This window comes from Rhipicephalus microplus, chromosome 4 (genome assembly GCF_043290135.1).
Source record: "Rhipicephalus microplus isolate Deutch F79 chromosome 4, USDA_Rmic, whole genome shotgun sequence".
Lineage (NCBI taxonomy): Eukaryota > Metazoa > Arthropoda > Arachnida > Ixodida > Ixodidae > Rhipicephalus > Rhipicephalus microplus.
The window spans coordinates 62,291,688-62,318,090 of record NC_134703.1 but is presented as its reverse complement, the minus strand read 5'-3'; the positions used below and the strand labels follow the sequence as shown (position 1 = coordinate 62,318,090).

At 47.8% G+C, this 26,403-nt stretch overlaps 1 protein-coding gene across 3 annotated transcripts; it reads right to left on the bottom strand.

Moving 5' to 3' along the window:
• Window positions 1-560: 560 nt before the first annotated feature.
• Window positions 561-25,519, bottom strand: LOC119172069 (uncharacterized). 3 transcript variants are annotated; one of them, XM_075892873.1, is made up of 6 exons: window positions 25,157-25,519; window positions 20,800-20,938; window positions 12,162-12,317; window positions 8,557-8,793; window positions 3,457-3,615; window positions 561-902 (listed from the first exon to the last, which is right to left on the bottom strand). In XM_075892873.1, the coding sequence occupies exons 1-6, from the start codon at window positions 25,507-25,509 to the stop codon at window positions 750-752; spliced, it is 1,197 nt and encodes a 398-aa protein (XP_075748988.1). In that variant the 5' UTR covers window positions 25,510-25,519; the 3' UTR covers window positions 561-749. The 3 variants fall into 3 exon arrangements, with proteins under 3 accessions (XP_075748988.1, XP_075748989.1, XP_075748990.1); XM_075892874.1 differs by lacking the exon at window positions 25,157-25,519 and adding an exon at window positions 21,885-22,478; XM_075892875.1 differs by lacking the exon at window positions 8,557-8,793 and having other exon boundaries at window positions 25,157-25,516.
• Window positions 25,520-26,403: the final 884 nt, after the last annotated feature.

The following is a 26,403-nucleotide window of genomic DNA, read 5'->3' as shown; positions in this document are numbered from 1 at the left end:
CCCGTTCACCACGAGAAACATAATGTGGCTGCAATCCGGAGCAGCATAATCGACACTCTTAAAGTCTTTATGTATGCTTTTCTTTAGCCATTGCTGTACAGGGACCCTAGATGCTGCTGTTAGCATGATGTGGGAGTGCAAGCGTGGTTCTCACTCCGCAGTGATCGATTTGCCATCAGTGTGGGAACATGTCTCGTGTTTCTCATCTTGCTTCCTCAGTGCTGCTGCTAATCATAAGTGTTAACTTTTCAAAATGAATACAATAAGAATCTCCATAGTGCTAGAATCAAACAGACTACTTTTCGAATACTGAACAGCAGTTCTCAAAATTACAATGTTTGCATTCCATGATTCCTTTGTGCATGCATTCATGTGCTAGCATTTAAAACATGACTGGAACGCCAAGGGAAGGGTTTTTTAACATGGGTGTGGGGATCGAACTAAATGGGACAAATTGTTATACTTGTTATTTATAATTTTATACTGTTTTGCCCACTGCTCCTCATCCGAATGCTTCTGGGTGGCACTAAGGAGCATGTAAGCAGAAATCTAGTTGCAGATTACGTCAGCCTTTTTTATTTTCATTTGCGAACGAGGTGCCCTCGTGCAAGTGCTGGCTTCTATCATACGAAGGAACACTAGCGTCAAGGCACCCTATTCGTGAAAGGCTGGAGCAGCGCCGTCACACCATCATAACATCTCACTCTTTTGCTTGTAATGTCACTTGAGCTACAAAGTTGTGTTCTGTATTAGTGTCCGGTGATCCTCATCCGGCCAGCGATGTCTCTCAAGGCTTCGGATGCCTCGGACGCCTTGCAGTCGGCCACGTAACCGAGCACACCATCTGTCAGCTCTCGTATCACTCTGCTCACTCCGTCCACAATGTCTTGCTCTCTTTGACTCTGCAGGCGAAAACGGGGACAGGGAGGCAAGTGCCAGATGTAGTAATAGAAGTAATGTCATACGTTTATGATCACAGAGTCATCTGTAAGAGGATAGTATGCAGTACATAGTGGTTGTAAAAACCGATTTGACTTGCGGAGCCATGTCAGTAGAATCATGGGTAAAAATTTATATCTTGCCACTCCTTGTCCTACTACAGTGTGTTTGAAACATTTTTGTGTTGTGCGACTGTTATTGTCGAGAGTAAGCCATCAACATGAGTTACATCCTAATAACTATTTATTTAGTGACATTTAAAACAGCAACTGAACAGAATAATATAGTGCTAAATGCAACATTGTAGTATTTGATTTATTAAAACTTCTATTTAAAATAGCGACCTGCATAACTGGGAGGAAGGTAGGGAGATGATACTAAAAGAAAGATATGTTTGCCTCTCTAGCGAAGGCAAACAGATTTAAGTTTTCTTGTGGCGATTCCTTTCCTTGACGGCGAACACGAGGTCATGAGTATGGCAAAAGTTGAAATCGGGCACCTGATCAGCTCCTGTTCTGCCACAGCCAGCTTCAAGGATATGCATACTTGACCTTTCGAGGTGACATCATATCACGTAATACGTCGTCTGGGCCGTATGGCAAGAAGACTCACTATATCAATCGCAAGACACAAGTAGGATTGACCTGGAATTCTGCTGGAGATGATTTCCTCACTTTATTTCCTGCTCCTCGCCCTTTGCTCAGAATGTAAGCAACAGCTTCATAAAAGTGCTTTTCCTTTATCTGTAACTATAAGCACATGTTACCCAAACACTAAACCAACGTCACGCTGTGGCCAGGCAGGAGATTTTCTACATAGTAACGAATGTGCCACCACAATGACGTAACAGAGCTTCTGTAATGTAGCATAGCCTAATATTCAGCTTGAGTCGGGTACGTTTGCAGACATTCTGCAAGCTAATTTACGGCACAACTTAATGTACAATTCTGAGCTTACAAAATAAACCAAGAAATATAAATATCGTGTGCCTTAAGTTGTAGTATACACGTATTCCGCAGAAGTGCAGCCGCTAGCGTGAATTCGGTCTTAGCGAGCCACAGGGCCACGTTCGCCGTCGTCTCTCGTGACTAACCGCCATATTCACAAACGCTCCTCGTCTCGACTTTCGCCTTTCACTTGACATAGTTGACCACTGCGCCGCTGCTCGTTTGAAAGTGACGCTGCGCTACTCGAGAATCACGGCAGATTATCGCTGATATGCAGCGACTTTCCCTGCCCAAAGACGGCGCTCCCATCGGCCATCTCAAGTGAAGGTGAAGCGTTGAGTGGAGGGACGTTCTAGAATACGGGGGTAAGGGCCTTTCCACGCGCTACCCGCACCGCCGCAACGCACGTGCCCGGTACCTCTGCCGCACCCAAGCGGAGGGTGAAAGAGCGTCGGCGATTCGCTAATTTCCCCCCCGCCAACTTGGGTGTGGCAGGTGTGCCAGCACGTGCGTTGCGGCTGTGCGGATAGCGCGTGGAAAGGCCCTTTATGCCGCTGCATGCGTGCGTTCGGATAGCCGAGCGCATGCGCCAAGTCCGCAGTACTGCTCTCAAACAAGTCGCAACACTTTATTGCCTGCGGCAACGCCAAAAACGCAATACAGCTCCCGCTGCAAAAAACAGCTGAGAAATCAAAAGAGGCTTAGCCACGCCGCGGGCGAAAGTTCAACACAAAGGGTGCCGTGAGAACGACTCCGTTGGCCCTGGGCAAAAGGGTTCACGGTGACACGTCGTTTAGGGAAGGTGTTCCTCGCGGTAGAGTTACTGTATCCTCACGATCAGTGACCACAGGGCCCGGTCGCTCAAGTGAGGCCAAGCCCCGCTCGTGTTAGCTTCGAGAGGTACGGGTCGGCGTAGTACGACCACGCGCGAACACACCGCCCCATTCTTTGGCCAAGCGTTCGGAAGGGGGCAACAGAAGGTAAGTGTTCGCCACGGGCGCAAGGCACCGTTGGCGAGCCCGAGCAAGCTCCAAGAACAAAGAAGCCGGAGCCTGGCAGACGCGATAGAAAAATAAGCGTGATCATCCTTCGCTGTCCAGAAAGGATCTCCGACTCCCGCCGCGCGCGCGCGGAACGTCTCGGGTAGCATATACAGTAACTCTCGGTATAGAATGTCTCGATTCACTTGCGCATCGAGGCACTCTATTCTAGTGTCGGGAGACTCGAGTGCAACGCCACCGCCGACATCAGCTGCCGAGTGGGTTAACGTTACTCAAGCTCTCTTAAGCGCCGACCATCCTTCCTCTGTGGCGCCGACGGACCGCAGAGGGGGATTATGTTAGGACATGAGAACGGCAGAAAGAGGCGACAAAGCCCGTTCAATGGCGGCAAGCTAGCCTCAATTCCGACAAAGCTCTTTCGGTTTAGCCTCGTTGTCATTTACTTAGATTTTATGAATTCACAGCATGTGTGTCTCTGTTGAGAACGCTGTGGAGTTCTGTGAGACTGGTTTCTTTGCAAACTATATGCATATTCAACAACAGCTCAAGGTGAACATGTTGCAGTTTACCTTTTCTGCCTCGGAATTGCGGCTTGAATCACCGCAGAGGTGTCGCATTTCAGACGCCTTGTTCAACTTCGCCTGTGCCAATATTGCAGGTAGAGTCCATTGGTCGTCCTTGGGATTATGACACTCGCAGTTCAAGAATCGATCTAGTTCTTTTGTTGCCTAAAGAAAATAAAAGGTTGTCGCTTAGACACTGTGTGCAGTTCTTGGGAGTTGTGCGTTCGCTTGGAAACGTCTGAACTTTTTTGATACACTCATCACCCAAACTACGCCGAAAGCAAACGGGGAAGATGTCAAAGTAAGGTACACTGGTGGAAGGATGAGGATGGCATTAGTATGATTTATACCATAGAGTTTCCTAATATACACTAGACGGAACTCTGGCGCTAGTGACTATGGGAGTTGCAACACACGCGCTTCAGCGAGCATGGGAATTATGAGTAGTACACACATTTGTCTAATCTTCGTACTTCTGGCCTGCTTTTGGCTCCGTGTGTGTTCGTGTGGCTTGGAGCTGTTTTCTTGCGAAACAAAAATCAGCAAATGTTCAGCGGCTGCGCTTCACCACCTTATTCTTTCAGACTTGCCTTTCCAAATCGGGTTACGAAGTTCAAAAGGGTTGAATTTTTCTTTCAAAACAAAACCGAAACACAGCAATAAACGAAGCCGCATGTACGATTGACCACCTGCAAGTACGAAGACTAGGCAAATGTGTGTACTACCCATCATTCCCATGGTCGCTGAACTATCGCACCGACAGAGTCCCCTCTGGTTAACTTTAGGAAACTCTATGGTTTATACGTATCTACTGGTGCCCTGATAGCCACGGGGCTATACTTCCGATTGAAATTCTAGAATTGTTCCCGCATGGGAATCGGAATCCAGTACTCGATAACCTTATGAGGGACGGCATGCCAACATAGGTTTGGCAGCTTGTACCTGGCACCATGTGTACGGCGTCACGTGGTCAGCAATTGGCGGGACCAGTGTCCGCATCGTAGCAAAATGTAACTGCGTGAGCCAGAGTGCTCACAATTCACTGATAAACAGTTGTCATTTTACTCCTAAGTACAATCCTTTTACGGTTACGACAGTACCTTTCGTAGAGGTGGGGCTTTCACGTACCAAAACCATGATATGATTATGAAAGACGTAGAGGTGGAAAGAGATCCGAAAATTTTGACGACCTGATGTGTTGTATAGCGTGCGCCTTCGTGTAAATACGCGGGTCCCTAGCGCTTTGCCTATCCGTGTAAATGAGGCCGCTGCTGCCGAGATTCGATGCCGCGGCCTTTGAACCAGCGGTCGAGCACCTTGACTAATAGACCACCGCGACAAGAAGCTTGCTCGCAGTGCCAGTATACTGGCTGGTGTTGGGTGAAATATATACCGTATGCAGTCAACCCTCCAGCGGATATTATTGCCGCTAGCAATTAACTGCTCGCTAAACCAAAGATTTTGGGTGTCCGCATCAGTTGTTCGACGCCATTGAATAATTCTCGCGTCACACTCCTCCCGACCAGATGGTTGGCAGCTGGTCGTAAATCGCCGTCACTACGCGGTATCCCGTCCCTGGAAGGTGTAACATTAACGCGTTGACTTAATTATGGCGGGATGCGGGCCTTGTTCGCCCGACAAAAGGAGGCGCGAGACAGGATTCGCCGATACTTTATTCGCGGAGACCAGTTCGGGCCACCGGAGGGTGCATATGCCTCTTGGCCTCTCCGCCCAGCCAGCCCAGCGGGGATCTTTTATTCTTCGTCGCCAGGTGAAAGTTACGTCGTCGCGCTGGGGCCACGAAGGAAGAAGCATTTCTTCCTCCGTGGTCAGTGCCCCAGCCTCGACGGGCGCGCATTCTTTTCCGCGGTCTCCAAAGGTAGCGCCTCGCGATCTTGTAACACCGTGATCTTGTGTGCCGTACGTTTCAACTCTCTCTTCTGGACTCGCTCGCTGGATTCCGTGCCGACCGGTTGTGCGCCCGCGCGCTTGCGACCTTCGGCGTCACCGTAGCTCTGGCCGACTGGGCTCGCCCTACGTCACCTCCTGTCGCCGACGACCTTCGACGACAGCGTAGCTCTGATTTACTGGACCTGCTCTACGCCATCTACAGACGCCGACAACATCTCTCGCAAGTGTACCCCGTCCTCGGACTCCAGTGACCGTGCTTCCATCTTTCCTGTCTCTCCTATCCCCTCAGTTTGTTGTTGCTTCTTCTTCCTCTTTTCTATACCTTTACTTCTACCCTTTTTATCCCTCCTCACCCCCATCCCTTGTGAGCTCTGTGGTGGTGTCGCTCACTGAAGCAGACAATAACGGGGCTCACTTTTCTCTTCCTTTCTCTATCTTAAGAACCACTCACACTCTCTCTTCTGCTCTGGAATACGTACGCGATCGCGGCAGCGCAGGTCGGGGGGGGGGGGGTAGTGATTCTTAAATGAAAAGAAGATGAAAGTGAGCCCCGTAACTGTTTCTCAAGGGGGGGGGGGAGGACACCTCAGCAGTAGCTCACAAGGGATGGAGGTAAGGAGGGATGAATAGGATATGGAGGAATTAAAAATATAGAAATAGAGAGGAGCAGGAAGAGAGAGAGGCGCAGGGACAGCCACAAACATTAGTTAGGAGAAAATTGGAAAGATGGGCACGGTCGCAGGAGTCCGAGGACAGGGCACCACTCAGCGAGATCTCTTGTCGGCGTCAGGAGATGGCGTAGGGTGAGCCAGTCGGCCAAAGCTGCGCTGTCGTCGGAGATCGCGGGGCTCAACCGGTCGGGATGAAATCCAGCGAGCGATACCCAGGCCGGTGGGTAGGTCGGCCCTACAAACATAGTTGTCTGTTTTGCAGGGTTCCGTATCGGCTAAATGGTGTACTGCACAAGCATGTTACGTAAGATTGGTTGTATCAAATGATTGATCTCATCGTATCAAAAGCCCGAAAATAATTATATGACCGATTGGAGAGTGCCGCCAAATTAAGGTGTGCTTTGTAGCGTGCGCGTACTCGCCGTCAATGATGATTGGTTGAGCTTTCGTGCATGGCAGTGCAAACAGGGGGGGGGGGCACGGAGGGGGGATGACTGGAGTGCTCTCCCCCTAGAAGGAACGTACTCATAACACAATAAATTCCCGCCCCCTCCCCCCCCCCTGGAGGACCTCGCTTATCGTGGGTGGTAAAATAACCTTGGTGCCGCCTTTAAGTGCGAGTATATACATGGTGTGAGACACGCCCCGCCGTGGTGGTCTAGTGGCTAAGGTACTCGGCTGCTGACCCGCAGGGCGCGGGTTCGAATCCCGGCTGCGGCGGCTGCATTTCCGATGGAGGCGGAAATGTTGTAGGCCCGTGTGCTCAGATTTGGTTGCACGTCAAAGAACCCCAGGTGGTCTAAATTTCCGGAGCCCTCCACTACGGCGTCTCTCATAATCATATAGTGGTTTTGGGACGTTAAACCCCACATATCAATCAATGGTGTGAGACACGTACCCTACGTGGATCTCGCAGACCCGCGGTGGTGATCGGCGCGTGCTTGGCTGTGCGTGTAGGGATCGATTAAAATCAATAAGGTAATCGCCAACGAATGAAAGAGGCAAGCAGCACACCACAGGGTACACAGGCCGGAACGAGGTATATAAAATGCATGGACGACACGTGCGCTGTACGTTGGCAAATAAGGTGATTTGTTATGTCAGTAACTGCGGGGCATTACAAACGTGTAACACGTATGTCTTGCGCTGCCTGCTGTCTCGCGTCGTAATTAATGCAGGTAGAAATGCGTGGGTGGAAACTGAATGTGGCACCAGGAGGGCGGATCATGTTCCCGCACAGTTGCGTGTTTCTGGCAACACGCTAATAAAAAAAATACTAATACTATATAAAGCTCCATTAAAACCTCAATAAGGAAAGCGCCGACGCGAACTAGTTTTGTTCTATCTATACTTTTCTAGCATGCCGATTTCTCGAGACCGTATACCCGCAGCTTTGAAATCCCATATAAGGGAACAATTTGAGAGAATCCCAGCCCAACGCGTGAACCCAAAGACGAGGGCAGATTCAGACATAGTCGGGTCGCCGAATATATGACAGCGCTTACAACGCCGCTTGCGAACAATTGTTGCACACGTATGGAATTCCTTGCATATTAATATTGCAAATGGAGCGCGCACAAGCAGCGATGGTCCGTGCCCTTCATCTCGACGTTGGGTCTACAACATGCCTCATTGACTATTTTCAATTTATTTTTTATTGTTTATTTTAAAAATAAAAATGACTATAGTCATGGTCGCGCATGAATTGTAACACAATATACGGGCCTTCATATCGCGACCAAACCATCAGCATTCGCATCGTTCAGCTGGGAGAACCCTTCCACTGTAACGCAACGAGAATTTCGCTTGGTTTCTACATCAGCAATAAATCAATGAACACAGCTGTGCCATAATTACCTTCACTATCCTGTTACGTAAGTTTTCCGACGAGATCTCAATATCAGGCATGCGGGTCGATCAGTGCCGTAGCTGACGCCGTAGGCCCGTCAAGGACGAATGCCGACGTACGTTCTCATAAAAGCTACAAAGCTACTTATAAAAAGCATTTCCGTCTCTTCAGTTTGGCGACTGATATAACAATAATTGTTGGGTTTCTCGTTTAAAAACCACGCTATATGATTATGGGGGACGCCGTCTGTCTTAATCGTACACTGCGTATACAGAGAAGGGCTGCACGCGGAAATTTCGACCAACTGGACTTTTTAAACTTGCACCTAAATCAATGGACGCCGGCCCCTATATAGCACGTTGCATCAATCGAAATGCGGCCATTGCGGCCTGGATTAGATTTTGCGTCCTTCGGGTCAGCACTCGAGCTCCATGTACACTGGACCACCGCGGCGGGATGTCGACTGTGAGGTTGGATGTACGCTCTGTAGTAACAACAGCATATATTGCCTCATTCAAACATGACCCTATTAGTTATCGGCCTTCTTTGGTGTGTGTGCGTGTGTGTGTTTGATCTCTTTAGGTGTTAGATGCCGTTCCACGGCATAGCAATACATACCACTTTGGTATGTATTGCTATGCGTCCTATACACAACGCTCATCATTGTCATTGTACCTGGATAGCGAGGGCGAGGTTGGTGGCGCACTGTCTTGCTGCATGGAGTTCCACTACGTTGGCCCTCGCGAGTAGCTGCAAGCACTCGAATGCGTTGGCCAGCGCTTCCACGTTGTACACTTGGTAGCGGTACCACTGCCGTATGACCGGTGTGTACTCAGCGGCGCCTGTTCCCTCTTCATCGTCGAAGTAAGAGGACGAGAAACGCTGCAGGCTTCGTGAGAACGTCTTCAGAACCTGCACTGTCAGAGATAGGTGTACGCACTCGGCTTTATGCGTTGACATAATAGGGAGGGGGCACTGCGACTCGAGTATGTGTGAAGTCAGTCCACACATCGACATAGGGAGGGGGTTGATACGACGAACGTTTGCCCCCCCCCCCCCCCCACCCTTGAAGGCAGATCCTAGGCATGTCTATCCGCAATTTTTTTATGTGAACATGGTTTTATCGCACGGTTTTTTTTTTAATTTTGCACATATACACACGCCTAAAAACGCACGCACGTACAAAAGATATAATTCCCGCCCCCGCCATTCAGCGATAAAAGAAATTCTGGCTAGGTTCGTGAGAGCAGCACCTGATTTCTTCACTTTCTTTTCATTCTTTCCATTAATTTCGAAGAATGTTGTGCTTTGGAGTCACCAACGTGGGACGGGGAAGGAGGGGGGTCGCGCTGCGATTAAGCTTTGTCCTCCCCGATGGGAAACCCTGAGCACGTGTTGTAGCGTACACATACCACGCAGGAGTATGGCCACTAGGGTGGGTTCGTTAGCGAGCCGCAAGGCTAGAGTGCACTAGTGGCAGGGCTGTGTTCATCGTCGCCTCACGTGACTAACGCCGCTGCAAACGCGCGTTCGGACAGCCAAGGCACCAAGCGCAGCGCGGCAGGTACACAGTACTGCTTTCAAATCAAGTCGCAACACGTCATTGCCTGCGGCAACACCTAAAACCCAGTACAGCGCCCGCTGCAAAAGGCGGCGGGAAATCAAAAGATGCTTAATCGCGCCACGGGCGAAAGTAAAACACATAGGGTACCGCTAGCACGCCTCCGTGAGCAAAATGGTTCACGGTCACGCACCGCTGAGGGTTCGCGACTATGCTTCGTGCTCACACAATCTGTGACCACAGGGCCCGATTATTTGAGCGAGGTAAAACTCCACTCCCGTTGGCTTCACGCGGTATGACGCAACGTGCGGGACCAGCACGCCATGGGCGGGACATGTCAATTTCAGTGGTGGATGCATGGTCCGAATTATAGGTCTCTCCTAGACTTCACGAAGAAAACACAGTTGCGCACTTTTGTGTAATGTGTACGGATGCCGCAAGGCAATCGCTAACGTAATCACACACACAAAAATCGGCAGATCCCACGTACCTGGGAATCGACGTTATGCGAAGCATGCGGAGGGAAGGTGACTGTATTGCATTTTTTTTTATTGTGCGACACATCATGAAATGACGCTAAACATATGTATAAACGTTGCTCGCACAGACATATATGCTGAAGAGTTGCAGATGTTTATGTAACCAGTTATTTGCACTTGCGCAACGATGCGAACTGGAACATACGTATTAGCAACTCCAGAAGCTGATATGAAGCGCTGATGCTCGCGAGGATGCTGGCCCTGAACACTGCCACATAAATCGACCTCAGCGCATGGCAGCTAACCACAATTGACGTTAACCTGACGTGACGGATGTACGAAAGGAGCACATGTGTAATGTTTATAAAATTGGGTAGGCAGCACTGCAACCACTTTCACGAAGATTAACGTCTTTTTTGAAAACTAGTTCCGAGACCTGCATGGTGTAGCTCTGTGATAAAATGCTTTCTTGCCACACAGAATGCTTGGGTTTGGATCCAGCTGGGACCCGGACATTTATTCTTTGCATTCGTCAGGTTGACGCTACCAATTTCGGTTATTAATCTGCGTGCGACCACGCTCGAACACGCCGCACCGCTTTTCGGCCGAGCGTTCGGAAGGGGCAACGAAAGGTAAGCGTTCGCCGCGACCGCAAGGCACCGTTGGCGAGTCCGAGCGAGCTCCGGGAACAAAGAAGCTGACGGACGGGAAAGAAAAAGCGTGCTCATCCTAGTAGGCCCTGTCCGGAGAGGATCTCTGACTCCCGCCGTGCGCGCTTGAAACGTCTCGGGTAGCATATGTAGTAACTCTAGTCTCGGGATACTCGAGTGTGGCGCCACGGTCGGCATCGCGACTGCCGGGTGGGCGGTGTTAAGTAAAGCCCCTAAAAATGTGTACGCCACTCCCGCTCTCCGAGCGTCGACGAATCGCGGAGAAGGGGAGAGTCATGTTGGGACGCGCGGACGGCAGACACAGGCGAAAAAGCCCGCGCACCTGCGACGGGCTAGCCTCGATCTTCACAGCGTGTATACTAGAGAAACGTAAAAGACAAGCGGGTCCTTGGTTTGTGGATTGTCCATGTAAACGTATTTACTGAAGTACAGTGCCCTTCTGGATGAAACGTCATCGGCTAGCTAAAGGCGCTCTGCAACACTTTCTCCAAGTAACAATCGAGTGAATAGACCGCGACATTTTTGTTTTAAATCGGTCAAGCAATCAACGGAGTTGCAGATATTTGCCGCATGCCGCAATTTCTTTTTCTATTCTTCTGTCCCGATGAACGCACTGGAAGATGGCATGGCCGGGGAAAGAAGTTCACGCGCCTTATGACCTTGGGCACTTTTCTTGAACGTGCGGTTTATCCCCGAATGAGCACGTGGCGGCCGTGGTAACTAAGCAGCTCATGACATGGCCTCCAAGATAGCGGGGCTCGCAATTTCGGAGGTCATGCTTATGATGCTCAAATCAGCCAATGGCTATATGAAATTTGAGTATATGGCATCATTTTAGGGGCCAAGCTCCTTAGGGCGTGGGCTGTGCGTCCCCTGTATGTAGCCACCTCTAGTTTAGTTCTTGCAGTGTTCACTAGATGGCGGTACCGTCCCCTGTATGTAGCCACCTCTCGTTTAGTTCTTGTAGTGTTTACTAGATGGTGGTACTTGTAGCTGATGATGAAAAGATGCAAGATGTTATAAACTAGAAAGCGGTACTTGTAGTTGATGAAAGACGCGAGATCTTATAAAATAGGAATGATGTCACATATGGCGCGTGTCATTGGTTGAAGGCAATCGTTCGATTTAGTGCGGCGACGTACGCTAGGGGGAGCGATGTAATAAAATCGAGTGGGCAAAATGTACAGAGGATTCATGGTTTACCAGGTTTACCTCCGGAGCTTCGCCCACTCATCATCATTCACTTCGTGAATATGGCGGCATTTTTTTAGAATTAATCATCAGCCTGACAGAGGGAACGATTTCTAGTTTTTAAATTCCGGACCGCGCATGCTGGGCTCTCGTGTCCTCAGAAGCCTCAATTAACGATTGGCAGCGTTTTCTGGCCATGTTGAAAAAGTTCTGCAGGGTCCCTTCAAATAATGACGTCTGCCGTAAAAAGGAAAAGGAAATTGTCTGGGAAATTCACATACGTGAACGGACCGATAAGGGATGTCGATCTTGATATTGCTATTGATAGGCTAGATAAGCCCGCCAAATGTGTAAGTGCGTGGTTTGAAGGATACTCACCCTTATATCAGCTGTGTCAGTCACAGTCTTGAACGCCAGCGATAACAATGCATTACCCAGCAGCGTTTTCTGCTTGTTCGCTGAATTGATCTCTTCCACGTTATCGTTGTCATAAGGCGTGATGGTCGCTATGTCGTTGTGAAGCTCCTGCGCAATCTGCGAACAATTTGCAGGCCGAGTAAGATCTGAGATTGAGTACGATCGAAATAGTCATTAGAGCGAATGGAATATATAATTCTTGAGAAAAGAAACAGTAACTATATTTTATTAAAAGTATCATATGCAATTACAGTCATGCATAGCGTGTAATCAAGTTTTATGTTAGTGAAGTGTAATTTCTTTTGAAACAGATGATACTTCTTCCACGAATTGTTTAGGATAGCTTGATATATACAACGGTGTGTAACACTGGCTCAGCAAGGGAGGGGGCGGCTCACGGTGTTCCCCTCCCCCCAGAAGTATTGTTACGGGTGATAGATGTTTATTGTACAGGTGGGATGGTGGATGGTTGCCGAAGTCAGGCCTGGCACAGAACACATTCACTTCTTTTTCCTCTACTTCAACGAAAGTCCCGTATCATTTCCCCCGTCAGACGATGCCCACTGGGCGAGTTCACGGAGGGGCGAGTTAGTGTCGCGCGTGGTATGGCTATAACCGGGCGACTTGTACGACGTCAGTTTTCCTGGAGCAATGGCCAGATGTGAGGCGTGATATCACGTACGTAACGTCACTACGGCGCGAAAAAACGACGAAGGGACCTATAGCGGGCCAGAAACTTTTGATACAAACCGCTCTTGCGATTTGGAGTCCACAGCCACACCATATCACCTTCGCTGTACGACACATTTCTATGTCGCTTATCGTAGCGAGCCTTTGAACGGTCTTGGGCTGCGAAAGTCCGGAGACGCGCGATGCGCCGTGCCTCCTCTGCACGACAGAGTGTCTCTGCTAGGGATGAGTTTCTTGCTCTGAAAACGGGAGAATTGTGTCGAGGGTAGTACGTGGCTCACGGATGTAGAGAAGGTAAAACGGGCTACAGCTGGTGGTCTCTTGTAGCGCAGTGTTGTAGGCGTGGGTCATAAACGGTAAAACTTTGTTCCAGTTTTTATGCTTGGAATCAATGTACATAGCGAGCATGTTAATGAGCGTCCTGTTGACACGCTCAGTCAAACCGTTGGTCTCTGGATGGTATGAAGTGGCGTGACGAGACTGGGAAGCAGACTGGCGAATGAACTCTTCACGACGTCGGCTACAAACTGCCGGCCACGGTCGCTGATGATGGCACGAGGGGGCCCATGCCGGAGGATGATGTAGCGTAGCAGGAGTCTCAAACGTGATCGGCTGTTGCGGCAGAGATTGCGGTGGTTTCAGCATACCGAGTGAGCTAGGTGGTCTACACAGACTATAATCCAGCGGTTCCCAGTGATAGATCGTGGGAAAGGGCCCATCAAGTCAATACCGACGACCTCAAAGGGAAAACATGGAGACGGTATGGGATGGAGAAATCCTGGCAGCGCACTTGTTGGACTCTTGTACCGTTGACAAGGCTCACAGTTGGTCACGCATTTAGCTGTAGCCTGACGCATGCGGGGCCAGTAGAAACGTTTCAGTGGGCGGTGATAGGTCTTGGCAAACCCCATATGCCCAGATGTTGGATCGTCGTGCATAGCTTGCAGCACGCTGGGTTGCAAAAATTTGAGGACAACCAAAAGTAGGCGGGCCCCGTTTGCAGCAAAATTTCGCTTGTAAAAAATGCCGTCCTGTATGACGAATTGGCTCTGATGCGGCTTATTGACGGCAGATGAGAAAAAAGAAGCCAGACTACAGTCTTGACATCGTTCTGTAGGGAACGCTTCCAAATCTGGAAACCGTGAGTCAAGAGCGGCCAGACATGGCTAAAATGTCGTAGTCGCATTCAGTCGCGGGAAGGGGAAGTCAGCGGCTGCGTGACGGCGGCCACTCTTAAAGCAAATATCAAAGTCATATATTGTAAACGGAGCGCGCATCGTGCAAGACGACCGGTTGGATCTCGTAGATCAGTGAGCCAACAAAGTGAGTGGTGGTATGTGACCATGGAAAATCGGCGGCCATATGTAGGGGAGAAACTTGTGCACGGCGAAGACAGCTGCCCGACATTCTTGCTCTGTAACAGTGTAATTGCGGTCAGCTTTACTCACAGAACGGCTCGCGTAGACAATGACATGTTCGTCAGCGCCGTGACGCTGAACTAATACTGCGCCGATACCGATTCCGCTGGCGTCACTGTGCACCTCAGTTGGGGCTGATGCGTCCAAATGACGAAGAATAGGCCCAGAAGTGAGTATACAAGCTTCAGCTGAGAAAACAATGACTCGCACTCTTTCGTCCACTTGAAGGGTACGTCTTTGTTGAGCAGATGAGTAAGAGGCTCAGCAACATCGGCGAAGCTAGGAATAAAACGCCGGAAATAAGAGCCCATGTAAGCCCAGGAAGCTTCGGAGTTCTCGGCGAGCGTGGTTGGGGGAAAGTGCTGACCGCGGTGATTTTGCGGGGATCAGGCCGAACGCCGTGTTTGTCTACGAGATGGCCAGGAACTAGAGTTTCATGATCACCAAAATGGCACTTTTTGGAATTCAAGATAAGTCCTGCTTTCTCAAGGCACGTGAAAACGACATCAAGTCGACGATTGTGTTCTTGAAACGTGCGGCCAAGGATTACAACCTCATCAAGATAGCAAATACATACTTCCCATTTTAAGTCACGGAAAACTGTGTCCATAAAGCGCTCAAACGTGGCTGGAACGTTACATACTATAGACCTAATGGCATGACGTTAAATTCAAATAAACCCTCTGGAGTTACAAAATCCGTTTTTTTTTTCTTTTTCGGCAGAGTGCATGGGGATTCGCCGATATCCAGATTTTAAGTCTACGGAACAAAAACACGAAGCAGAGGGCAAACAATCGATAACGTCGTCGATGCGGGGAAGCGGATATACGTCTTTTTTTGTAACTGAGTTGAGCCACCGGTAATCTACACAGAATATCCAAGACCCGTCTTTCTTTTTTACAAGTATAACTGGTACTGTCCAAGGGCTAGACGACTTTTGTATAACTTTCTTAGACAGCATTTATTCCACCTGCTAACCAATAACGTTACTCTCCGACGGAGATACGCTGTATGGTCTCTAACGAATGGGATGGGCGGAAACAGTATCAATTGCATGACGAGTGCGTGAAGTTGGTGCAGACATTCTGCGGCTATTGAGTGCGAAATCAAAAACGGATGCATGGTTGGAGAGGATCCGAACTAAGGCTTGTCTGTTCTCGGGCGATAGCGACTTAATCATCATATCTATGAGTATGTAGTAAGACGGTAAGTTGGGCCAGTTGGTTAGAATCCATCGTGAACTTACTTACAGCGCAACACCAGAAAAAATACAGGACAGGGAAGGAGCAAAAGAGAAAGAAAAGACGGCGCTGACTCACAACTGTTGTTTATTGAAAGAAACGGGGTGAAAAGTGTATATATAGGTACTGGCAGCCTACATCACAACATGCGCAGAATACGAGGTGCACCGAGGTAGCGTTATCACACTCATGGCAATAAACAAGATTGGCCTAAATAACTTAATAACTAAAAAAAGAATTAAGTTATTTAGGCCAATCTTGTTTATTGCCATGAGTGTGATAACGCTACCTCGGTGTACCTCGTATTCTGCGCATGTTGTGATGTAGGCTGCCAGTACCTATATATACACTTTTCACCCCGTTTCTTTCAATAAACAACAGTTGTGAGTCAGCGCCGTCTTTTCTTTCTCTTTTGTGGGCGCGGCCATTCGCTCGGAGGATTTCAAGCTGGACGGTTGTGCCCTCGCGATCTCCGACTTCAGCGTAGCTCCCGCCGACTGGTTCGCCCTCCGCGGTCTTCTGATGCCGTGCAGCTCTCGCATTGTGGCACCCCGCCCTTGGACTGCTTCGACCGGATCCCCACTTTCCTATCTCCTTCTTTTTTCCTCTCGTTGGCTGGCGGCTTCTTCTCCGTCTATTTTCCTTCTATTCTTTTTATCCCTCCTTCCTTCTCCCTATATCTTTTATTCCCCATATCCCATTCCTCTGCTGACCTGTTGAGGTGTCCTCGTAAGGAGAGACAGTTACGGGTCGGCACCTTTCTTTTCTTTTCTTCTGATATAACCACTTATATATATTCTCTTTTGCTCCTTCCCTGTCCTGTATTTTTTCTGGTGTTGCGCTGTAAGTAAGTTCACGATGGATATATGAGTATGTCATCACTAGGACAAGCCACATCAGACGCATTTTCCTTTTTCCTGTCGTTGCTAATGGCTGCAATGTTATCGTTGCTCCTGACGTCCAATTCAAACACAGCCAGCCTCATTCCACCAGGCAGTACAATCGGCTCGAAAGAGAGTTAGCTCAGTGGTAGAGCATCGAACGCGTTATTCGAAGGTCGCAGGTTTGGTTCTTGATCACGGCAAGTTATCTTGTCACCCACTTTTCTTTCTTCACATTTACAATTGGTCTATAATAACTCCCTACACCGCTCCTTGACATTATTGTGTGTTAGATCTGATTAATATTGTGTCAAAACACAGCAGCTTTATATATATATATATATATATATATATATATATATATATATATATATATATATATATATATATATATATATATATATATATATATATATATATATATATATATTACGTTTAGAAATCTGTTTATTACGCTGTGGCGTACTGGTAGACTTGAAGGGGTCGTGCCCCGGAGGAGGCCTATCTCGGTAGCCGAACGTCCTCTTCTCTAATCTGCCTGTTCCCCGCTACCCAGAGGCTCATACCCAAATCACATATGCAGTAACATTTCCCTCCGCGCCGACGAAGCCCACCGGGCGAGTTAAAGAGTCTCTCTGGGAATATAGCGCTTCAAACGTGCTATATGGACAAGTTCAGTCTTTGCAGACCATCGGCCATTTGAATGAAGACGTGCTACGCGGTAAGTTAAATCGCTTATACGGTCCAGCACAACATAAGGTCCCGCATAGTGTGGCAGCAATTTTTCACACAACCCACGTTTCCTATTCGGCGTCCACAGCAACACGAGGTCTCCGCGATTATACGTCACGTGTCGACGTTGACGGTCAAAACGTGTCTTCGAGCGATCTTGCGAAGCGAGGGTGCGCAGGTAAGCAAAACGTCGGGCTTCTTCTGCACGGCAGACGATCTCGGATATACCGAAATCATGGTGGTCCAAAAACGGAAAGACGGTATCTGGGGTATGACGAGGTGGCCGAACATACAGAAGAAAGAACGGACTGTAGCTGGTATAGTCTCATGCTGTGCGGTGTTAAATGCGTAAGTGATGAAAGGTAGCACGCCATCCCAGTTCTTGTGATCTGCTGCGACTTACATAGAAAGCATGTTCGTGAGAGTCCTGTTAGTTCGTTCCGTCAGGCCGTTTGTTTGGGGATGATATGGCGTAGAGTGCCGAAAGCTTGAAGCGCATAGACGAAGCATCTCTTCCACGACGTCTGCAGTGAATTTTTGCCCACGATCACTGATAACAATTTTAGGAGGTGCATGTCGTAGAACCACAAAACGCAGCATGAATAAACATACGTCAGCTCCAGTTGCCCTTGGTATAGCAGCTGTCTCGCAGTACCGTGTTAAGTGATCGGTACATACGACTATCCAGCGATTGCCATTTGAACACCTCAGAAAGGGACCTAGAAGGTCAATCCCAACTTGCAAGAATGGAGTTCTAGGGGGTGGAATAGGATGTAGTCGCTCTGGAGGAGCACTGGTAGGGCGCTTGCGGCGTTGGCACTCGTTGCAACTATATATACAGACGTACTGTTCCGTCGTCTGGTGCATTTTCGGCTAGTAAAATCTTTCTTGAAGCCGGCAAAGAGTTTTCGCTGTGCCTAAATGGCCGGACGTTGGGTCATCATGCATAGCCTGCAAGACGGAAACGCGAAGGCTCTTCGAAACCACGAGAAGATATCGTAAGCCGGTCGCAGCATAGTTCTTTTTGTTCGCAAGCCCATCGCGCATGCAAAAGCGAGTCGCCGATGGTCTTGACTTGGTAGGAAGGAGCTCCTGTATGGTACGGTCCCTTTGCTGCTCAATCTTAAAGGCGTTGGTATCAGGAAATGACAGGTGCAATGGCGCGATGTAGATGTCGAAGTTGCCCTCGTCGCAGTCCATCGATGGAAGTGGTAGTCGCGAAAGACAATCTGCATCAGCGTGACGACGACCACTTTTATAGGAAGCCGTAAAGTCGTATTCCTGCAGACGGAGTACCCAACGCGCTAGTCGACCAGATGGGTAACGCAGATTGACCAACCAGCAAAACGAATGATGATCGGTCATGATATCATGGTAAAGGGGCGTCCGTACAGGTAGGACCGGAAGCGCTGCACTGCGAAGACTATATACTGCGAGGCATTCTTGCTCTGTGACGGTGTAGTTACGCTCGGACTTGCTTAGCGAGCGACTTGCATGCGCAACGACATGTTCTTTGGTATCCAAGCGTTGAACCAACACGGCGCCTACACCTACACCGCTAGCGTCTGTGTGAAGTTCTGTGGGAGCCATAGGATCGAAGTGTCGAAGAATCGGATGGGATGTCAAAAAGAACTTCAGCTCAGAAAAAGCGGACGCACATTCCGGAGTCCAGTCAAATGGCGTGCCTTTCTGAAGCAGGCACGCGAGTGGGTGCGCGATATTGGCAAATCCAGGGATTAATCGACGGAAGCATGAGCAGAGGCCCAAAAAGCTGCGTATGTATAGTTCTTTCGCTGAGTGAGGTTGCTTGAACGCCTCCACTGCCGCCGTTTTTGCGGGATCCGGCCGTATGCCTTCTTTGTTCACCAAGTGTCCAAGGACGAGTGTTTGGCATTCTCCGAAACAACATTTCTTTGAGTTGAGCACCAAGCGTGCTTTGCTTAGGCAGTTCAGCATGAGGTATAGAGGCGTGTGTTGTGCTCACAGAAAGTGCGCCCAAAAATGACAGCATCGTTCAGATAACACATGCATACTTCCCACTTCAAACCACGCAAATGTTGTCCATGAAGCGTTCAAAAGTTACAGGCGCATTGCATAGTCCGAAGGGCATCACATTAAATTCAAAAAGTCCATCTGGTGTAATAAATGCCGTTTTCTCTTTGTCTTCCTCGTGCATTGAAATTTGCCAATACCCTGACCTCAAATCAACAGACGAAAAGTAGGAGGCTGATGAAAGACAGTCTATAGCATCATCAATACGTGGTAGTGGGTACACGTCCTTCTTTGACGCAAAACATGACGCAAAATCGCCATGTTCTATCTTTCTTCTTGACCAATATTACGGGAGTGGCCCACGGACTGCATGATTACTGAATCACATTCTTCTTTAGCATCTCGCCAACCTGTTCATTTATCACTGCGCGTTCTGAAGGCGATACCCGGTATGGCTTTTGTCGGAGAGGTCTATGGTATGCCGTATCTATGTGGTGCTTTACACGAGAAGCAGGGAATGACAATGGAGCCTGTAGCTGTGCGAAATCGAAAAGACCAGCATGTTTGCGCAGCGTACTCGCCAGGTCATTACGCTCGTTCGTGCTAAGAGGCATGTCAGTCATTGCCATTACGGAGGTGTCCCTGGCGTGCAGATGATTGGAATCGGGCTTATCCGCAGAATCGCTGCTCTCTGCAAGGATGGCAAGGGAAAACACCCGATGATGACGGAATCTTAGCAAGTTGTGGACCCTCTGGCAGTACCGAAGGTTCATTGGAGCTGTTGATCACCCACAAACCAGTATGCCCTTGCATAACCGACAACGTACAATAGGGTATTCGAACATTTTTCTTTATGCAGCTGAGGTGAATGGGCTCTATACGGTGGCATCAAATATCGTCTCGGTTGCAGGGGGACTGACGACAGGCGCACACTTGGCAGACAAGGGTGGCACAGTTGTGTCCATGGACACGCAAAGGGTGCTTTCTATACAGGGAGAGAGGTACTGGGATCGATACCCAGCTCCTCCACCACTCTGTTACGTTTAGAAATGTGTTTATTACGCTTTCGCGTACTGGTAGACTTGAAGGGGTCGTGCCCCGGAGGCCTATCTCACTAGCCGAACGTCCTCTTCTCTAATCTACCTGTTCCCCGCTACCCAGAGGCTCATACCCAAATCACATATGCAGTATTTATATATATATATATATTTATATATTTATATATTTATATATATTTATATACTCACACAGGTGAGTGAGGCTCCATCATTTTTTTTTTGTGAGGAACCCATCCGATCATCATGGATTAAAACTGAACGAAAGTTTTTGAGTTTTCGCTTAAACTTAGGAATCGGCGTTGACACCATTAACTACCATGCCTAAGGGCAGGCTCACATATAGGTTGCTGACATCAAATGCCGTTCAGAATTGGTCCGTACGTAATATATATGGAAAAAAATTTAGTGGAAATTTTGGCTGAGATTTTGTCCACCTCCCATCCTCTCCCGCTCCAATCTTTGTCTCTGTCTCGCGGCCTTTACGAGAGACAATTTTGTGGCTTCGGCGCGCTAGTCGCGGCAAGCTTGAAGCCCCTGCCATTGGGCAATAATGAACAGTATCGATGTTGTACACACTGTACATATACCTGCTGCATCTGAGCGACGGTGACCATTCGCCTTCGATTGGCCCTGGCGAATTCGGTGTCCTCTGTGGGCGGAACACCCTTCCTTTGAATCCCGGTGAAAAGGTTGGTTAGTGTGCCGACCTCCTGGTAGCTGGATGCCCTGCATGACATGAACGAAAGATGCCCGCACATAACCAACAAGCGTCCAACTTGAAGCAACGCAGTTATCCTCGCTCGCATAACTTTCACACTCCAGACAGAATGCATACGAAGATGATGGAAGTATTTAGAACACAGCATACTGTAATGTGATGTTATTCTGCTTGTTGGTGTCCGAAAATCCCAGAAGTCCACGACTCTAGGTCGTGCCTCGTAATCAGATCCTGGCATACTGGCACGTACTGAATTAAGCCCGCAGAATTTCGTTTAGTTCGCAGCTCGCTGTGGTCTTAAAAACACAAATATGCCTCACGAAGCAATACAAGCAGTTTCCTGCTTAAGACCCACCGACCCAGCTCACCGGTATGCTGCTGTGGTCATGAAGATGAGAATGCTGAGAATATTTTCTTCGAATACGTAATGCCCGCAAATGAAAGAGAGAAAAAAGGAGAAAAACTAACAAATTTGGACAGACGCCTCCTCACGTTATAGCAATTATACTTGGATCATTCATGGCCTGAATACGTCTTCAGAAGAAAGCAAACATCTTGCTGAAAGACTTCTTCGTTGCACTGGACCCGATAAGCCCTTATGATGAACAGCTATGTGTTGGTATACTGTGCGGAATTATGTGTTAGTACAATAACGTGGTAAAGACAAGAAATGTGTGCGGGTGGACGCTTTATTGCAACATGAACTCCTACGACGAGTAAACTGTACAGTATATACCATGTCGCTTTAAATTGTGTCAGTGTGCTATATGTCTTTTCTTCAGTTCATTTTTTATTATGTGAAACCACTTTTTTTCCGCTGCATAACTTATAGCATGGAGTAGCCAACGTGGTATGAAGCTCAACCTCTACATGTACAGAGCTGGAGCTGCAGGTGACCGAGAAATGAAGCAATGACTAACGCGAGGACATGAGTTTGTCGTCCTATGAACTCACCTTTTGAAGTCGGCCATGGATCTTTCTAAGCCGCATGCTTGCCGTATCGAGGCGTACATGTCGGCCGAATAGGCACCTGCCAGGAATTCCTTCATAGCCACTTCAAGGCCGCAGTCCCTGTCTTCCCATGCGTTGCCCGTTTTAGAAAGTGCCTCCCGGACATGTCTCTCGTGCGATAACAGTTCGTACTTTTGCGCAGGGAATGCAGAGCATCTTCTTTGGCGATTCCAAGTTCGCCAGGGTGTAAGCGGTCTTCGCGTCCAGAGCATCGCGCAGTGCTTCCTTTTTACACTCAAAGGGAGCTCAACGTTTGCTGTTTTCCTTATTCCTGAATGGTAGCCGCTGTTCCCATTCAACTCTGACGAAACGCAGACTCAGTTGTCAAATACGCAAGCCCTTACGTAAGCGTGCGACGGTAGAGCGAGATGCACGGACACGACTTCGCTGCCCTACAGCCCCTGCAGGATTGTTTCGCACACTCGTCAGCTTCGGAAGGCGAGAGAATTTTCTGTGCCTAACCTTTCGTCAGACAAGTTGTGTTGGGTGCCACGGAGCTGCTTCGACGTTTCCAGCAAATGCTGCATACATTTTATGCGCGAGCACTGAAAAAATATATATATGCGTATAAGCTGTACAGTCATCGAGTTAGCCGACAGGCGCTGCAGTGCTCGAATTCCCTGCAGCTGCAGTGACCGGTGTTTGGGACAGTGGCACTGCTCTTATCACAGTGTCTAGCTGTCACGCGTTGGTAAAAATGATTCATACACGTTATATCCACAAAAGCGCTACAGAATAAAAACATGGAATGAAAGGAGTTATTATAATTATATGTGTGATAATGACTCCCCTTTGCAGCTGTCGCTCAGTTTGCTAACTGGAGCCTGTGCAACACAACGTCTCGTTCGAGCTTCTTAGCATTTGAAAGCAAGTAACTTGACGACTGGGGCGAAGCGTCCGTCCGTCCATCTGTTTCTCTGTCTGTCTGTCTGTCTGTCTGTCTGTCTGTCTGTCTGTCTGTCTGTCTGTCTGTCTGTCTGTCTGTCTGTCTGTCTGTCTGTCTGTCTGTCCGTCCGTCCGTCCGTCCGTTCGTCCGTCAGCTATACGAAAATCATTAATGCCATCTAATGATATTATTACCAAGGACGTGTGCACACAATGCCATCTACTGAGAAATTAATGAATTACAGGTGGCTGGCTACATACTACTACTACTACTACTACTACTAGTAGTAGTAGTAGTAGTAGTAGTAGTAGTAGTAGTAGTAGTAGTAGTAGTACAGAGGAGGGAACGACCCACACCCTAAGGAGCTTCACCCATAAAAGTGAGGTTACCACTATAAAGACATGCGCAACATCACGTGCGCGTGTTATCATCATCGTCATCCTCAGCGCACTATTTGTTGACATCGCGGCCCGCATAGTGGGTATGAGCCACTGGAGAAGGTGATCAAGAACAAGAACTTGCGGCCACGGCCACTGGCAGGATCAAAGCCTATTCTCATGACCCCCCCCCCTCTCCCCCAATTCATTCTATCGCGCGCAAACTGATTCGTTTTTAACTCCTGTGAACTTCATAAAGTTTCATCATCTAACTATCTGTCGTATTTCGGCTGCGTTTCTCAAATCTCCTGGTGTCCATTTCATCGTGACGCTATGTGTCATCTGTCACGTCACCCGCTTAAGGTCTGTTTTTTTTTTTTTTTGCGTTCAATTTCAAGTGATACTGATGTTCAAGTTTTACTGATGTGACCGATCAGACTCACCGAAACCCGCAAACCGCGTGGCAGACGAAGCTTGAGCTAAACGAGGGTTTGACGTTTCAGTCCGCCGTTAGGGAGCAGAAAATAAGAACAAAAATAAAGGATGGAGGAGCAAACGCACACACGCTACAGTATATAAAGCAGGGTTTACGTAACGATACCGAAATATTTTGTTCTTTACACGCATTCACTTTGAACACAAAACAATTCGGGTCAGTGAAAAATTAATAAGTTATTCCACTTGTATACAATGACGTAAGAATGCGACAGCTGTCAGTTCTCTAAAAGCAGCATTACTTCCGTTGCGTATGCCTGTATCATATTTAGTGGATCAAAAATTAAAAAAAACAACGAAGTACGTCTGGCTCGTAGGGGCTCCTGACTCGATTCGACTATCGGGTGCGCTAATGAATTGGCTCCTGTAAATCTTGACGGAACGTAAATTCACCGCCGTTGGGGATACCATTAGAACTCCACCATGATGCTAAATCAGCCATTTTGTCAACTGTGATTGGCCCGGAAGGGCTGGTACGCCCTCTATGACCGGCTTAAAATGCCGTCATTGCGGATGTGACAATGCAGAGTGTGCGTTAAGCGTGGCATTTCGGGAATCAATTCGCCGAAGACGAGCCAGATAGGCCTTGAGGATTGACGCAGAAAAATAGTAATATCCATATCCGACTGTTGAACATTTATTTATTTATTTATTTATTTATTTATTTATTTATTTATTTATTTATTTATTTATTTATTTATTTATTTATTTATTTATTTATTTATTTATTTATTTATTTATGAATACTGCAACCCTAACACAGGGTTTTGGCAGGGTGGATATAAATTTGATAAGTTTACAAATCGGCAAACAAATAAATATAAAACAGGTAAGGCATTTACACACTTTCATAACGAAAAAAAAAAGAACAGTGGTTTGTAATAAACCGACATAAGAACATATAGAGAAATGAGCGCTGAATTCAAGATGATCACAAGTGGAGAATGGTTACAGTGATTGAAATAACAGGAGCACATGTCATAGAAATTAGACACTCGCTGCTAGAGCTGCGCAGCAAAAAGTTTCAAGGATGACTGGGAAACAACTTCGTTACTAAGGTTATTCCATTCGGTAATTGTCCTAGGGAAGAACGAATACTTGAATGTGTTATTACGTGTGGAAAATGGGGTTATTGTAAAGGCATACATGTATTGTAAAGGCACATACATGTATGTGCGTCCGACATTTGTACATATCTGTAGCGTCGTTTCTTAACGTTCCGCTCAACAAAATTACGCCACCGTCAAATTCCCTTTGAATTCTTCGCGTGACGTCAATTCCTGTGGCACACGAGATCTGCTGATTTTTTTTTTTTGTTTTCATGCCAAGACAACGACACAAGCCCACACAAACACGCGCGCGAAAGGCCTCACACTCCACTTCCTGAAGTTACCTCCTTAGCTATATTACAGTGTTTTAGTACACTGTAGCCTTTCCATCAGTGCAAGGTGACTTACCTGACTGCTCTTTTCAGCACGTCTTGCGTTCTGGTCAAGGTGACAGCCTGTTGGAAGAAGTCGACGTGGGTTGAGTGAAGCACTTCGCGCAGCTCCCTGAGCAGGGCGTCCTCGTCTCGAAGAAGCAGCCGATTTAACCGGTTTAGCAGCCCACCGATCTGCCCGTTGCCGTTGAGATTGTCGACTGGTCCTGGACTGACACTCTCCACGAGTTCCATGATGCCCACTCTTCCGGAAGCAGCCGTTATGCCGGCTGGAATCAACTTGCATCGCCACATATTATTAACGAGTTCGATGGGACACACGCACACACACACACACACGCACGTGTGACTTGGCACTGGTTCGAGCATTGTGTATGGATGAGGCGGTCATAGGCGTCGCCTTGGGAGAAATCTTTAATTATGTGAAGGGGAAACTTGAAAAAAGAGAAAGTGCGTAGCCGTGGAAAGAATTCCTCACAAACAGTTGCACAACTTACCGCAGTATGCAAGGAACATCGAGAAATGTGCTGTGCATATCATACGTTTATAACCGTTTAAAAGCACAGTGCTATGGCATACGTACCCGCATACTAATACCGTAAATTAAATCGTGGCTCTTACTTGAGCCACCAGTCGTTTTTCTTTCTTTCTTTTTTCTTAAGCTTCATGGCAGGATGTTTTTAAAGCGACAGAACTTATGTCGACGATAAGACTTATGTCGACGATAAGAGGAAAAGAGAAGCTCAGTTTCTGTTGACCGCAATTCCAATGTGACTCAGTGAAAATATGTCTATTTGAAAGCAGCAGACATTGCTCCAGGTAACAGTGAAGGAAACAGCAGAGTAAACTACTTCTTTTATGCCAATGCTATAGTAGAAGTGAGTAAGTAAACGAAAATTTACAAGCGGACAATAAACGAAAAAAATTTCAAAGCAAGCTTGCCGCACGTAGGATTCGAACCCACGTCTTCGTATCACCCGTACAAAGCTGCTACGGTGCCAGAGGCGTATGCATAGAATTTTTTAAAATTTTATTTGGGAGGTGCAGGGAACGTTCTTGGTGTTGAACGTGTGTGTTTCTACGGGTGTGTGTAGCATACACACGCAAAATTGAATAATTTCGTCGGGGTTAAGGTTCTGATTCCGCACCACCCGCCTACACATATCAGTAAATTTATTTGGCTTACTCACTCGCTTACAATAGATATCTAGTGCTATGCACAAGAATTAACCTCAGAATATATGCCAGCCAGCACGTGAGCTA